At 37.2% G+C, this 16,211-nt stretch overlaps 1 protein-coding gene across 1 annotated transcript in view; it reads left to right on the top strand.

Annotated features, from left to right (window-relative positions):
- The window catches only part of LOC140146815 (protein HIRA-like), a 51,616-nt gene extending 38,308 nt beyond the window's left edge, over nt 1–13,308 (top strand). Inside the window, exons 17-28 of the mRNA XM_072168693.1 lie at nt 141–217; nt 963–1,197; nt 1,950–2,094; nt 2,933–3,017; nt 5,620–5,781; nt 6,397–6,458; nt 7,611–7,725; nt 8,206–8,328; nt 9,417–9,580; nt 11,047–11,141; nt 12,305–12,776; nt 12,969–13,308. Coding sequence (XP_072024794.1) covers nt 141–217; nt 963–1,197; nt 1,950–2,094; nt 2,933–3,017; nt 5,620–5,781; nt 6,397–6,458; nt 7,611–7,725; nt 8,206–8,328; nt 9,417–9,580; nt 11,047–11,141; nt 12,305–12,418 — 1,377 coding nt within the window. The 3' untranslated portion in view covers nt 12,419–12,776; nt 12,969–13,308. The remainder of the gene's footprint in view (nt 1–140; nt 218–962; nt 1,198–1,949; nt 2,095–2,932; nt 3,018–5,619; nt 5,782–6,396; nt 6,459–7,610; nt 7,726–8,205; nt 8,329–9,416; nt 9,581–11,046; nt 11,142–12,304; nt 12,777–12,968) is intronic.
- The last annotated feature ends 2,903 nt before the right edge of the window (nt 13,309–16,211 follow it).

Below are 16,211 nucleotides of genomic sequence, written 5' to 3'. Positions count from 1 at the left end.
GACAAACTAGGAACCACCAATACCAGATAAAATTGATGCTTTAGTTCCCAATTCAGTAAGAACTCTAATAAAGTTGGCATGAAAGTTTCTTATTTAATGTACCCTCATTGACAGAATATCTACTCTTATTTCTTCAACAGCCTATGTCAGCACTGGACAGCAGATTTACAGAAAAATCTACCAAAAATTCTGGCAGTGATGTAGATGCAGGGCCTAGGTAAGTCATAAGAAATATGTGATCAGTATTAGAACAAGCTGGGCCATAAATTGTGAGACTAAAGAACCTGAATTGCTGGACCACACGCTTCCCACACTTAAAATTCCTCCCATCCTCTGATCCGGTGACGTCTGAATTAAGGTTGTTATAAATATGTGGGAATTCTACTTGTTGTTTTCAGTCCACTTGCAGTGTTACAGAGTAAAGGAATAAACTAAAGATTGATGAAGCCATAGGAATGAAAGTAGTTTTGTAAGGTATGGAGGTTTGGAATATTGTCCCAAATTTTACACTTGGGACATTCAATGCAGAATTACACATAATTAAATTCCAAATTGTTTCCATTTATCCAGCCACTAGTGGGTGGATAAAAGTGGTTGGACTAGACAGTAGTAATGTTTACATGGCTTCATTCTTCTTTAGATTTTGTCCTAACTTACACTTGCTTCCAGAGAAGTATGCCAGTCTTTTGCTCTGATTGACGTGATGGCCCTGTTAATGAGCGAAATATGTGGAGCTTTGTGTTCCCTTCAAAAGCGCTGCTCTACGCCAACCAACGTTTTGATGCGTATTCAGCCAATCAGATTATTGGTCTGTTGTTATGATTGTCAGACGATTGAATCAGCCAGTCAGTATTTACACTAGGCACGCTCTCAGAATGTACAAAAATGCTGGTCTGCTCTGCCAGAAACTACATTTATTATCATTTAATATTTGTTACCATTTTGTCTATTTTCCTCTATAGCAAAGACAGTGCCAAAACCAAAGATATCTCTCCTCTCAACAATGCATCCACCAAAAGGAAAGTCTCCACAACTGCAGAAACCTCGCTCAGTAAGAGAGCAAAGAAAGACAAGCAGAAGGAGAAAGCAGCGGCATCAGCGTCAGCCGCTGCAGCTGCAGCAGCAGCTGCTGCTGCTGCTGCGGCGGCAGCTGCGGCTGCCAAGTCGGGACAGGTGGCACCTGCTGCATTGGCTAAGGTAAATGCGTAGATTTAAGTTTAAGTAGATTTAAAATCTGCTTACCATCTTGTATCATGCATAGGTCATGTCTTTATAGGGGATGTATAGATTTCAATTTGAATAGCCCCTTTATGTGGCCTTGTGTCTCTAAACAATGAATATTATTATGTTAGCCATGCTCATGATGATAAACCTTCACAGTTTTGGAAGGGCAATTTGTGATTTTGAGTCAATTTTATGTGGAAAATATTTCTTGTATCAAGTGATATATGTTGGTCTCAAGTGGTACGTCTTTGTTCTGAGTCAGGTCATGTGCTCCATCAAACCCTTGTCATTGGAATATTCCAGGTGAAATCCATACACTCCCTATGGAAAATATGACCTCAATATCCCTCGCAGGGGTGTGAATTTCAAGTGGGGTTACCTGAATGGGTGGTTCCATTTAAAATCTACACTCCCTGTGTGGGAGATCCACAGGGGTGTATGGATTTCAACTTGAATATAGTCCATTATGAATAGAATAATGTTGATTTAAGCTAATTAATGAATCGGAAACAGCACACAGTACATGTACAATGACCAATCATGCGGACGAGTGTGTGGTAATACATAAAACACGCCAAATTCTGAAAGTCTGAGGAAACAAGAAACGACTAACACACCTACTGGCTGTATCAAAATTATTGGTTCTCAATCAGTTTTGGTGGTCATTGAAAAAAACAAGAGATATTTAAATTAGTAATATTCCGTCTTCTGCTTTCTTGTCACAGAATGTCATAACCAGGGAAGTTGTAAGTGCCATAAACCTTGCAGTACCAGAACCACCAAAGACGGCCTCCATACAGGTATCAATAGGCAACACTGCTAAAGATGGACACCTGCTTGTAGAGATGGAAAATAATGTCTCACATGCTGGTAAGTTGACTTGTCAAAGTCTAATTATGAATTTGTATATAAAGCAATAGCTAGACTTATTCAAGTCTTTGTTCCAAACCAGAGATCCATTTCTAAATGTGTGGTCAGTGCAACTTGCATTGCCCAGAAAACTATAAAATCTACATGGGAGTTACAAAAGACAGGGGCAGAATTTTTTCACCTTTTGAGAATCACTTTGATTCTAGCAACAGCATTTTATTGAGAATCTTTAGATTTGCTGAATTTACTTTGTGCGTAGGTTCAAAAAATCTGCAAGAATCTTTTTAGATTCATGCAAACAGTTTAGGAGAACCTTTGCGAGAATGGATTCTCGCAGAATTTCTGAGATAGTTAGAATACCCAAATAGACAATAACTTTTAAATATGCGGCCGCAAATACAGGTTATAGAAAAAGTATAATGACCATGTCTCGTGACGTAGCTTTACAATGACCGTGCCGCATGACATGTTATGCATTCAAACAATTTACGCGAATGCTGGCTGCCGTATTTGGACATCGTGTGATTGCGCGCTAGTGTGATTGGTCGCTGACGGTATTTCCTTCATAGGCTATTCGATTTTTGACAGGGAAAACGAAAGATACAGTTAAAATTGTGTTTTCAAATTTAAAAGAAGAAAATGTGATGAAAATTGAATTTAAAAAGTGAAAAGTGACTGAGCATCAGTTATTTTTCGGGTATTGCGAAATATCTAAACATTGTGCTTTGAACCTCGGAATATCACAACCCTCAAAACAACTGATGCTCAGTCATTAACCTCTAAACCATAGTTACAATAGATTTAAATTGATAGAATATATCTGTTCCCAATTTTACAGGAGTTACGCTGGCCAAATTGAAATGTGAAAAGAAAGGCTGGGAGTCTATACTGCCAAGCAAAGGACTTGCCCTGGTTGGGAACAAGTGAGTAGAAATCAAATTGAAGTGTGAAAAGAAAGGCTGGGAGTCTATATTGCCAAGCAAAGGACTTGCCCTGGTTGGGAACAAGTGAGTAGAAATCAAATTGAAGTGTGAAAAGAAAGGCTGGGAGTCTATACTGCCAAGCAAAGGACTTGCCCTGGTTGGGAACAAGTGAGTAGAAATCAAATTGAAGTGTGAAAAGAAAGGCTGGGAGTCCATACTGCCAAGCAAAGGACTTGCCCTGGTTGGGAACAAGTGAGTAGAAATCAAATTGAAGTGTGAAAAGAAAGGCTGGGAGTCCATACTGCCAAGCAAAGGACTTGCCCTGGTTGGGAACAAGTGAGTAGAAATCAAATTGAAGTGTGAAAAGAAAGGCTGGGAGTCCATACTGCCAAGCAAAGGACTTGCCCTGGTTGGGAACAAGTGAGTAGAAATCAAATTGAAGTGTGAAAAGAAAGGCTGGGAGTCTATATTGCCAAGCAAAGGACTTGCCCTGGTTGGGAACAAGTGAGTAGAAATCAAATTGAAATGTGAAAAGAAAGGCTGGGAGTCCATACTGCCAAGCAAAGGACTTGCCTGGTTGGGAACAAGTGAGTAGAAATCAAATTGAAGTGTGAAAAGAAAGGCTGGGAGTCCATACTGCCAAGCAAAGGACTTGCCCTGGTTGGGAACAAGTGAGTAGAAATCAAATTGAAGTGTGAAAAGAAAGGCTGGGAGTCCATACTGCCAAGCAAAGGACTTGCCCTGGTTGGGAACAAGTGAGTAGAAATCAAATTGAAGTGTGAAAAGAAAGGCTGGGAGTCTATATTGCCAAGCAAAGGACTTGCCCTGGTTGGGAACAAGTGAGTAGAAATCAAATTGAAGTGTGAAAAGAAAGGCTGGGAGTCTATATTGCCAAGCAAAGGACTTGCCCTGGTTGGGAACAAGTGAGTAGAAATTAAATTGAAGTGTGAAAAGAAAGGCTGGGAGTCTATATTGCCAAGCAAAGGACTTGACCTGGTTGGGAACAAGTGAGTAGAAATTAAATTGAAGTGTGAAAAGAAAGGCTGGGAGTCTATATTGCCAAGCAAAGGACTTGCCCTGGTTGGGAACAAGTGAGTAGAAATTAAATTGAAGTGTGAAAAGAAAGGCTGGGAGTCTATATTGCCAAGCAAAGGACTTGCCCTGGTTGGGAACAAGTGAGTAGAAATTAAATTGAAGTGTGAAAAGAAAGGCTGGGAGTCCATACTGCCAAGCAAAGGACTTGCCCTGGTTGGGAACAAGTGAGTAGAAATCAAATTGAAATGTGAAAAGAAAGGCTGGGAGTCTATACTGCCAAGCAAAGGACTTGCCCTGGTTGGGAACAAGTGAGTAGAAATCAAATTGAAGTGTGAAAAGAAAGGCTGGGAGTCCATACTGCCAAGCAAAGGACTTGCCCTGGTTGGGAACAAGTGAGTAGAAATCAAATTGAAGTGTGAAAAGAAAGGCTGGGAGTCTATATTGCCAAGCAAAGGACTTGCCCTGGTTGGGAACAAGTGAGTAGAAATCAAATTGAAGTGTGAAAAGAAAGGCTGGGAGTCCATACTGCCAAGCAAAGGACTTGCCCTGGTTGGGAACAAGTGAGTAGAAATCAAATTGAAGTGTGAAAAGAAAGGCTGGGAGTCTATATTGCCAAGCAAAGGACTTGCCCTGGTTGGGAACAAGTGAGTAGAAATTAAATTGAAGTGTGAAAAGAAAGGCTGGGAGTCCATACTGCCAAGCAAAGGACTTGCCCTGGTTGGGAACAAGTGAGTAGAAATAAATATCATTGGACTATTCCAATTGAAATGCATACCCCCTATGGAAGGAAATACCTTAATCTTCCACACAGGGGGTGTAGATTTCAAACAGAGTCATACATTCAGGTAACCCCATTTGAAATTCACACTCCCTGTGTGGAATGATTAAGGCCATGTCTTCTATAAGGGGGTGTAAGGACTTGATCTGGAATAGCCCATTGTTTTCATAATTGGTCAAGAGTTGTTGGACATGCTCTCATGACTGTTATGACTGCGTTTATGAAGATAGTGTACACTGTATGCACACAAAATGACTGGCTGTGGCTGTAATTAGAAACTCAGTCAGTTGTGTATGTAAAATGTCAACCAGTCAAATATGATTGAGTTATATTTTCATTATGTGCAGTTATTTTGTAACTTTGTAGCATCCCTCAACCTATGTCCTTATTTTTAGGTGGGTGAATGGATTTAAAAATGACCACCTCATCAGATGAAAATTACCAGGAGATATACCTTATTCATATTGAGGTCAAGACTTTTATTTTCTCTGTGGATTACCGACATAGATTAACATTACTTTCTATGCACAGTCAATATTTGGGGATTTCCCTTCCCTGCAAGATGATGGTATGAAGTTATTTACAATGCAAGGTCAGGGTGAATTTCAAAACTGATTTTAGTATGTTTTAGCAATTGGCAATATTGTGAGGTATGCGTAGGAAATTTTAACTTGCATGTAAATCAGTTTACATTTCTAAGCTGAATACTGCCATCATGAGGGCAATATTTCGATTTTAGAGAAACGTCCTTAAATCCCACCATTTATCATCTATTTTGACATGTTTCAGACAACAGATTGCAGTTAGTTGTGAAGACCAGACCGTCAGTGTATACACCCTATGTGGTAGACGAGTGCTTCCGGCTATGGCGTTACCTAGTGCAGTCAGTATATTACGGTGTAATAACCAGTACCTCATGGTGGTCACAGCAAATGCAAGCTTGTACATATGGTAAGATACATTTCCTGAAAGACACAATTACATATTTACTGTATGGGGCGTAGAATTGATCCTTGGGGAATCCCAGTGTTTTCATAATTGGCGAAGGTCGGGGACAAAGGTGTCTCTGCAGAAATGTAATTTTTTTAGGAAATTTCCTAACTTCAGGAAATATTGCTAAATTTATTGTGTACATAGTTGTAGGAAAAAGTGTATTTTTATGAAATTGGCATCCTCTAAAAAATATTTTGTCAACACTGACTGGCAGCTCACAGCTGGCATAGTCCATTTGGATGAAATTCTCTCAAATTTACGTAATATAATAACATAATATATTATGTACTTAAGATTTCTGCAAGATGATCCAGTACTGCAATTAGTGTGATTCAATGAAAGGAGTATTTCATGATTTTGCATCCTCTATTTTGGGTTATGGTACATGTACTGTAGATATCCACAAACAAATTCAGTTGATTCGGACATTGTTGCGCATGATTACATGCATTACTGTACCACATAGGCCACTGTTGAAACTCAAGGTGAAACAATTTAGGTATAATTGAAATTTTGACTCCTTTTTACTTTGATATTCGGATCATAATTTCTTATTTTTTCTCTCCCATGCAGGGACATGAGGAAACTTGGTGTCATCATTAAGGACGTCACACTTATGCCAATTATGGGAAAGGGTAAGATAACATTTACCTTGTATTCCAGTGGATAAGTTGAAGTATTCCCAGCATGCAATGTTTCTTTTTTCACTGTAACATTCTGCACTATCAAAATACTGCTAGTTTCCATTGGTTTGTGTGATAGAGGCACATTGCATTGTGGGATGGATGTAATCTGCCATCCCATCAATGAGTTTTCCACATATCTGAAGTATTTACATACTACTACATGTTCCATTGGTTTGTATGACTGAATTTTTGCTTTCCAGTACTCATTCTTTCCATATACCATCAAGCTATGGAATGATCTTTCTCCATCCCTCTTTGTAAGTCCGTCCGTAAAAGCATTTCAGCACGGACTTGCTAGCATCCAGCTTCCGTAATTGCTGATGTTATTGTTACTTGCCCAAAGCACTGTACAAAATAAAACTTTCTTCACGTTCATCACCAGCACTTTTGTTTTCGTCACCATATTAATATTCAAGGTGCAGCAATACTCAACTTTGAGGGATGCGTTATATTTAATGAAGATGAAGAATCGTGAGTGAATCATGGGATGGTTCATGAATGCTGTGGATTAAAAGACATGTAGGAGTCAATAGATCTTTAAAGCGAAATTCCAAGATCAGCAGAAATTTGCAGTTTTTATATTGTTCACTGATGTCCAAACCAACCCCTGAAATGAATAAGCAGCAAACTTTTTTTGTGTGTCAAGAATGGAAAGTATCGGGTTTTGGTCTATCTGTTATGTATGCGTTATACAAAATTAGCCTATTGTCAAGACTTCATTGAGAGATTAACAGTTAACCCTTTGTGTGCCAAGTACCCCAAGCTTGTTCTTAACAAATGAAGTTCAGAAAAGGGACTATTTACAAAATGAGCTCTGATGTATGTCTGTAGGGATGTGTATGTCTGTGGCTGTATGTTCACAAAATGTTAACCCTCTGCAAAATAAATGTTAATCCTTGGCATTTGTTGATTTGTCAAACATGCTTTGATGGATTTCATTGAGACTTTGACACAGTGACCCTTGGGTACATTGACATGTGTGATGTTCCCATTTCAAAATTTCCTGATTCGACAGGATGGATCTCAGATCCTGTTAAATTATGTTGGGTTAAAAATTTATAATTCTAACAAGAATTTTTTTTTCTCTTCCACCCAATTAAGGTAAAAATGGTAACCAAGCCACAATTACCCGGTGTATTTTAACGGAAAAAGGTGCTCCGGTGATAACGGTATCTACTGGGAGATCATACACCTATAATCTGTCCATGGGATGTTGGTAAGTACAGCACACATATTCCATGCACTTAGCAGTGGCAGCAATTTAGAGACAACTTGTCGTGGATAAAACACTGATAGCTATTGTGCAAACGCTACTGTCATCTTATACATTGCTTCGCCTCAAGTTTGGTGACGTAGGTGTGTATTTCTCTGGTCGCAGTATCAAATCATGTGCGACGTGCGTAATATTAATAAGATGCCACTACCAAACTTGGTGAACCAAAGAATAATATTAATAGTTGCTATAGAAAATTGATGTAGACTTTTGATGAGAGTGTACTTCAGCAAAGTTGGCAAGGCGGAATTAACAACGTGAAGTTCAGTGACTCATCACTACCAAACTTGAGGTGAACCAAAGAATAGTTCAAAATTAGACTCTACATTTTTATGTGTACATGCCAAATTGAAAAGTTGATGAAATGATTTGACCAGTTGTTTATCTATTTCTAATTACATGCATTTCTTTATCTTTTTTCAGGATATTGGTGAACTCTCAAACCGACATACTTCATCAGTGTTCTGATTACCAAACATGTTTTCCACCCCAAGATGCATTGCAATCCACGGGTCCTCTTTCTAAACTTCAGAGCCAAACAAACAAGTAAGTACCTTTTCTTTACCATCAAAAGATGCATTGCAATCTAGGATCTCTAAGCTTCAGGAGCCAAACAAGCAAGTTGTTTATTGTGCATTTTTATGTGATTTGTGAGATGTCAAATCATATATCATATATATCATAGTTTCAAAAAGAATAAGATGTCAATCTGATTGGCGCATATGTTGTTCTGGTTCAAATTGAATACCTAAGTGGAAGAAGGGCCCAACTCCAATTTTTTACAAAAATGAGTTGGACCCAGCATTTTAGTGCTATCAGACTGTTTTTCCTTGTGTGTGAAAGATGAGCCAAAATCCACTCTCTAAATAGTCTTTCACATACACTTAATCATGGTTTGGATTTGGATTAAGTGGAATTTTTGTTCATCCATGAAATCTGCTTTTCACTACAATAAACTTTCTTGCTAACATATTTCTGTAGCTATTTATAACACATCTGCTTACGGAACTGGCACTTGCAGTATATTAGTGGAAGAAGGACTCAACTCCAGCTCGTATTAAGACGTGTACTGTTGTCATGGAAACATCATATATGATTTCGAATGTAACATAAATAGTCACTCGATAGTCGTATGTACCTACTGTATGTTCACGTATTAAAGGTCCTGAAGATGAAAACATTCTGTCTATAAAACTTTTCCAAATATTAATTTTTTTCTTAATATCTCAAAAACAGTTTTGATGGAGTTGGGCCCTTCCACTCAGGTATTCAATTCCTTGTGAACATTCTCTGTTGTCTTTAGGAACTTAATTCCTGGCAATGAATTAGGCACCACAACCAAATTTGTTCAATCTTAGGATCAACTGTTGTATGCTGCTTCGATGCTAATGAACTAATTAATCGGAATAAATGGAAAATTTGTATTGGTCAATTACATGCAAAGATTCAATGTTATCATAATTAACAATAGCCATTGATTTCCTTCATAATAAGGATGGACCAAGCATCGATGGTAGAACGAAAGATCAAACTAATTTGGTTCTATTGGGTTACTGAATAGAATAAATTAAATAAGAAAATAATGAAAAAACCAATTTTAAGGAATTTATTTTGTTGATTCTTTTTATTTTTAGATCTGCCAGCAGAGCCAAGGCTATGTTTACCAGTAGCCACTCTATGCAACTAGCATCAACACTTAGTCATCTTGAAAACCAGCTCACAGCATCACTGTCATTACAATCAGGGAAAGAATATAGGTTCTGGCTCTTGACGTATGCCAGATATCTTGTTCAAGAGGGTAAGCTCAATGTTTATTGTTTATTTTAAAGGAAGTCTTTGGCAATCACAACAATATGACATGTATGTTAGAAAAACAATTATGAAGCATGAATCACATGGTTTTATTTAAAACAAACTCATATGTGATGCGATCAAGCAAAATCAGTCGGAACTCGGAAATATTGATTTTGAGATATAGCCAAACAAAAGAATTATTTCCTTTTGTTTCCTGTTATTTTGGAAACTCTTTAATTGCGCATCACATATTGACCTTAAAAACAAATAAAAACAGCCGTCTCTCACCACGCAATATTCGAATTTCCTGGGCACCAAAATTGCCTGTGGCAATGACGTCCCAGTAACACAATGAAGGCTAACAACAGTTGAGCACAAATAACCATGCATCATTGCCCTAGACAATTTTGGCGCTGGAATGTTGAATGTCGCGTGTTGAGAGCCGGCTGCTTTTATTGGTCAATATGAGTTTTATTAAATATGTTTATATAAGGCATAATGTTGTGATTGCCGGAGTGTTCCTTTATACCAAAATTTCATGCGAGGAGGATTTGTCAGTGCGAGGAGGATTTGTCAGTGATCCTGGATGTGATGTTTAATTTAGATGTAGGCTGATTAGGGACCTCAAACAGAATCAAGGCTGTGCTTAAGGGATCTGGAATGAGCGTTGCAGTATTTTTTGTGAGACATGAGAGCACATCAGACATATCGAATTGCATTCTGAATACGAAGAATGTCTTTCTGATATCAAATAATTTTCATTTTTTGAAATTCATGATATAATACAAATTTTATGACAAATTATTAAAATTTGATATTTTTCACATTTTGATATATAACAGTCCTCGAAAGTAAATTTGATAAATCTAATGACATATTCTTAAAGTGTATGTAGCTGGGAGGAAAAGCCGACGATCAATTGAAAATTTTGACCTTTCATATTGAAGATATGGATTTTTTCTCAAAAAGACCTAATTTTTTTTGGTGTTTTGGAAAAAAAATCCATATCTTCCATATGTAAAATTGTCAAATTTTTCAATTTATTGTTGGTTTTTTATCCCACCTACATACACTTTAAGTATAAATCATCAGATTTATAAAGTTTACTTTGAGTACTGTTAAATATCAGAAATATCAATTTTTAATCATTTGCCATAAAATGTGTATTACATTGCAAATTTCAAAAAATCAAAATTATTTGATATCAGAAGGACATTCTTCGTATTCAGAATACAATTCGATATGTCTGATGTGCTCTAATGTCCCACAATAAATACTGTCCAAACGTTCATACCCCACCCCTTAACATGCAGGCATTCTATGCACAGCATCATTGCCATTATAAGGAATACAAGGAAGTTTTTGGTTTACCTATGCTAGATTGATTTGTACATTCATTGAGGTAGCAAATTTTAAATTAAAATTAAAAAAAAAAAATATTATTTGCATTTTTTTATATTTCTTCTTCAGGACAAGAGAGTAGATTACGTGAGATTTGCGATGATATGTTGGGTCCATTTTACAAAGCTGACCTGGAGGAAGAACAGTGGCAGGCACATGTATTGGTAAGTTAACAATGGCAGCGTGGAAATATCAAAATTTAGGAGAGGTGATGCAGGGGTGGATCTAGATCAGCTGTGGGTGGGTGCTATGCTGCTTCAAAGCTTGTGATTAGAAGTGACTTTATTGCGTGTGAAGCGTGACAAAATGCGCCCAACTTTAATGGTTGCACTTTCAGCAATCAATGGTTATTATATCAAAGGCATCGTGGCATGTAAAACCCACCATTATCTTAGCGCTGAATTAAAATCAGTACGATTTACTGCAACTTTTTAAATTTGGGAGTTTCCTTTAAATATGGGAAGATGGACATCAAGGTTCGCAGGTTTTTGCCGTAGGTGGAAAAAACCGCGGTTTTAACCATGGTTTTAACCGCTTGGCAAAAACAATTTTTGCCAGTTTTTGCCGGCAAAAATGGCAAAAACTAAAAAAGTGATTTGTAGGTTCAGTTTTTTCATCTCAAAAACAAATTATTAAGTTACAAAAATCATTTCCTGAGTGTAACAAAGCCAGATTTTGTATTTTATAAGTAACATATTTTATTTTAAAGGCATGTGTTTTCATTGCTCAAGTGCATTTAACCGAAATGTGGCATATATCAGATTCAAAACTTTTTCATTTTAAGGACTTGATGAGATAAAAATGATGTTGAAATATTCATTAAAAGTTGTATGTTGTATACTTTTAATATTTGAGTGACTATATGTGAGTTTTTACCAGTTTTTGCCACTGGCAACGGCAAAAACAGGTTTTTGCCGGCAAAAACCGAACCCTGATGGACATACATAAACTACTTTTCTTTCTATGTTAAAATATTGTGATATGATTAATAGATTTGAAGCTATAGATGAGTTGACTTCTGACGTCAATGCCTGGCAGTCTGCGCACACATCATCACAATTTCTATTGTTTCTTGCCTGGCAGTATGCACGCACATCATATTTGTTTCAGGGCTCGTGTTTTTTAAACTCCTGCCACATCACAATCAAGCTATTGAACAGTGTAGTGGTTGCATGGGGTTCACTCAAGCATATCGATATACCAGTCCCTTGCCTTTGTTGATAAACATTGAGGTCAAGTCATCTATAAGTGTATTTGTAATGGCAGATATCTTTATAAATTATTTACTTGCAATACCATCATGGTTTTGTTGTTGTTTTTTTGACAGGGACTGCAAAAAAGGGATCTTTTGCAAGAAATCTTGCCGATAATTGGTACTAATCTCAAGTTACAGAGACTTTACACAGAATATCAAGAACAACTGGAGATGGTCAACAGATAAAGACCAATTATCTGGAACGGATGGTCAATGAATAGACATTATCATCATCGTTGCACAGTGACAAAGTCTTTGACTCTCGGGTAGGAGTGGTCCTGGGTTGGATTGGTAATAGTCTGAAGATGAAGAAACTGTACATAGAGCATCATGAACAACTTGAGATAGTCAACCGGTCTTTAAACCAGGCAACTTGCAAGTTACATAATCATGGTGGTACAGGGTGTAACTTCAAGGTATCTTGCCATGATTGGTACCAATCTGAAGTTACAGAAACTGTACATAGAGCATCATGAACAACTTGAGATGGTCAACCGGTCTTTAAACCAGCCAACTTGCAAATTACATAATCATGGTGGTACAGGCAGAGCTGCCAACTCTCCCTCTTTTCGCAGGAGACTCTATACTTTTAAACCTTCAGAACCCTTAATTTTGGTCATCTCCTGAAAAGGAAATGGTTTCAGTCCATTAAGATGTACACATTTTGACAAATCTCCCTGATTGCAACAGGAAATCTCCCTTTTTTCAAGATTCAAATGTTGGCAGCTCTGTACAGGGTGTAACTTCAAGGTATCTTGCCATTATTGGTACCAATCTGAAGTTACAGAAACTGTACATATAGAGCATCAAAGACAGATCGAGATGGTCAACCGATCTTGACCAGGCAGCCTGCAAGTTTCCTGATCATGGTGGTACAGGGTGTAACAAAAATGCTGCCGGTAATCAGTACCAATTTGAAGTTACAAAGTCTGTACATGAGGAAGAATGTGAGATAGTCATAAAGAAGCTAACATGCGAGTTACATTATCATGTTGGTTCAGGATGTAACTTCAAGAAGTCTTGCCCATAATCGGTACCAGGCATGTGAATTTTCCTATTATAAAGAATTCCTTTTTTTTGCCACAGATTTTATGTGTTTTTCCATTTTTCAAATTTTTCCTCTTTTTTTTTCATTGAAATGTATTCTCATGCCTGCAGTACTAATGTTAAGTTACAAAGATTATCTGGAACACCTTTAGATGGTCTATATAAACAGAACCTTACATTATAATTGCAGCATATAACTTCTACAAATGTTGCCGATAAATGGGGACCAACCTGATGTTACAAAAAAACGTTCGTAGAGTATCGACAAATAAAGCAGGTAACCTGCAATTTACATTGGGCTATTCTTGTTGAAATCCCTACACCCCCTATGGAAGACTTGACCTTAATCTTCCACACAGGGAGTGTGAATTACAAATGGAGTTACCTGAACGGGCGACACCAATTGGAATCTACTCCCCTTGCGTGTGATATTTAGGTCATGTCTTCCATAGGGGGTGTATGGATATCAACGGGAATTGCCCAAATGCAGCTGGGAAGCGAAAATCCCATTAGAGAACCGAATACACAGCGTCTGCCACATTGGAAACACAACAGAAAAACGTTCAAACAAATCGTCTTACTTCTTCGTCCTAGGTCTTCCCTAATTTCTACTTTGGGAAATCAACTGCCTTATGATGTCATTAAATTCCAGACCTCAGTGCATAGGCCTTATAAATTTACATCACTGCCATATGATATGTATCCACTATGCAGAAGTTTAGTAGGAGGCATCATGTCATCAAAAGTTCACACTCTGGGTCAAGAGAAGGTCTCATCTAACCCTAGATACTCGGCCTTATCATGTATCACATCAAAGGGGTTGAAGATGTAGAGGCGCCCATTCAGGTGAGGGACGGCGTCAAAACTCGACCGGTGGTTGATGGCAGTTAACTTAAACCGCATTTCTTTGTTTAGAATGATAGAAACCGGCTCGAACCGGTGGGGAACCGGCGGTTGAGTTTTGAAGCTGTCCCTAAACTCATTTGAAGAAGAGTAAGGGCCATGTCTTCCATAGGGAGTGCTTGGATTTTTTAACTGGAATAGCCCAATGCATGAAGCAGTTGTCATATCAGCTCTGTTATCAAGAAATAAGTGAATATCACTGCCAAAAATTAAAAATTAAAATGTGGTGGTAGTATTTGGCTATTACAGTTGAAATCCATACACCCTCTATGTAAGACATGACCTTAATCTTCCACACAAGGGTGACTCCATTTGAAATCTACAGTCCCTGTGTGGGAGATTAAGGTCATGTCTTCCATAGGGAATTAAACGGGAATAGCACATTTTATACCAACTTCAACATTCCTCATCTATATATATATATATATATAAAAAAATAGGCCTTGCATTGTGCATGCAGTTGGGTTGGGTTGAAGCTCAGCCACATATACAGTCTTTTAAGAAGTATGCAAGTATTTCTATCGTGTGTAAATTATAAACATGTTGACTGCTCAGTGCGAGAAGTGGGTAAGTGCAAAAGCTGCCCTGTGAACATTTGGCAATTTACACACAGTATATTATACTCATCTACACATGGCTGCTACACATGGCAGCTATTGCACTCGCCCACTTCTGGCACTGAGCAGTCGATGTGCTTGTTTACTTGTTTGGATACCCAAAACAAGATTTCTGAATAAAATGATCATGTTTCCTGTTTTTTGCATATGAATGATATAAATGTTGAAATACAAGTGACCCTTCAGGATTAAACATCATTTAAATTGTTATATTGATATTAATTTACAAAACAAAAAACCCTTAAAACTTTAAAACTGCCATGATTTGTTTTGATATGCCATACTCAGGATAGTCTGTATGCATTCTCAGAGGTAGGGATGTGTTTTTAAACCACTTGGTTATAACTTTCTATCTTGTTTTGTTATACATCATCACTGCCAAATGATTGATACTCAGTATGTTTTAGTGTGATACAAGATCTTCCACTATTTTAAACATGACGTTATGCACCTTTTCATAGCTAAGACTCGGACTTAAAGCCACAATGTACAATTTCTGTCAAATTTTAATTTTTTTTAAAACTAGAAATTATGTAAGTTTGTTACGGAACAACAAACTATAAAGATGTTAGGCCAAAAAAAAAAGGGTTTGTCTCAAAGCTTGAGCGCGCGTTTGTAAAATCCCACGATTTGACAAAAAAAAATGCGGAAATTTTTTTATTTCAAAAAAAAAATTTGTTATAGTTTTTCCAGAAAAATCGGCGAAAATCAGACTTTTTCAAAAAATACCATGAAAAAAAGTCGGAATAAAAATAAAAAAATTGCATTTCAGATTTGTTTTTAAATTTCTCGTGAGCTTTGAGACAAACCTTTTTTTTTTTTTTTGGCCTTATGTCTGTTAAATGCCCTTCTTTGAAATTCAATTGAATTGATCAGTAGGAAGATAAGATTTAATTTAACTCTGTTCAACCAGACACGGACCGCCATTGGGACTGAAACCTTCAGTCTTAGCTGGGATGTGATGCAACACACCTTGAGTAACACTGGTTTATTATCCATCAAGACAAAGGTATGTCTATTGAAACAGATTTAAAATAAATCTTAATTTCAACATACCCAAATGAATGAGAGTCAACACACGTTGATCAGTAGCAAAAATTTAATGAATGCATTGTCCAGAATCTCTGGTGATATGCTTTCATTAATTTTGAATTTTGAATTTTTTTTTTTAAACTAGAAATTATGTAAGTTTGTTACAGAACAAACTATAAAGATGTTATGTATATGTGACTACATTATTGTCCATGAATGAATATTTTCTGAGCTCTGAATTAATTTGCTAAAATTGCCAGAAGGAGGGGGTAACATGACAGAAAATGTTGTGAGTTTATGTTGAATACCTTGTTTCTCAATGTGGAATGTCCCTAATAGTGCCCTAGTGTAGAGCTAAAATGTTTTGCCAAGTCCTATTT

The sequence above is a fragment of the Amphiura filiformis genome, chromosome 2 (assembly GCF_039555335.1).
Source record: "Amphiura filiformis chromosome 2, Afil_fr2py, whole genome shotgun sequence".
Lineage (NCBI taxonomy): Eukaryota > Metazoa > Echinodermata > Ophiuroidea > Amphilepidida > Amphiuridae > Amphiura > Amphiura filiformis.
The sequence above is the reverse complement of the archived record's forward strand: the minus strand, read 5'-3'. Positions and strand labels throughout refer to the sequence as shown.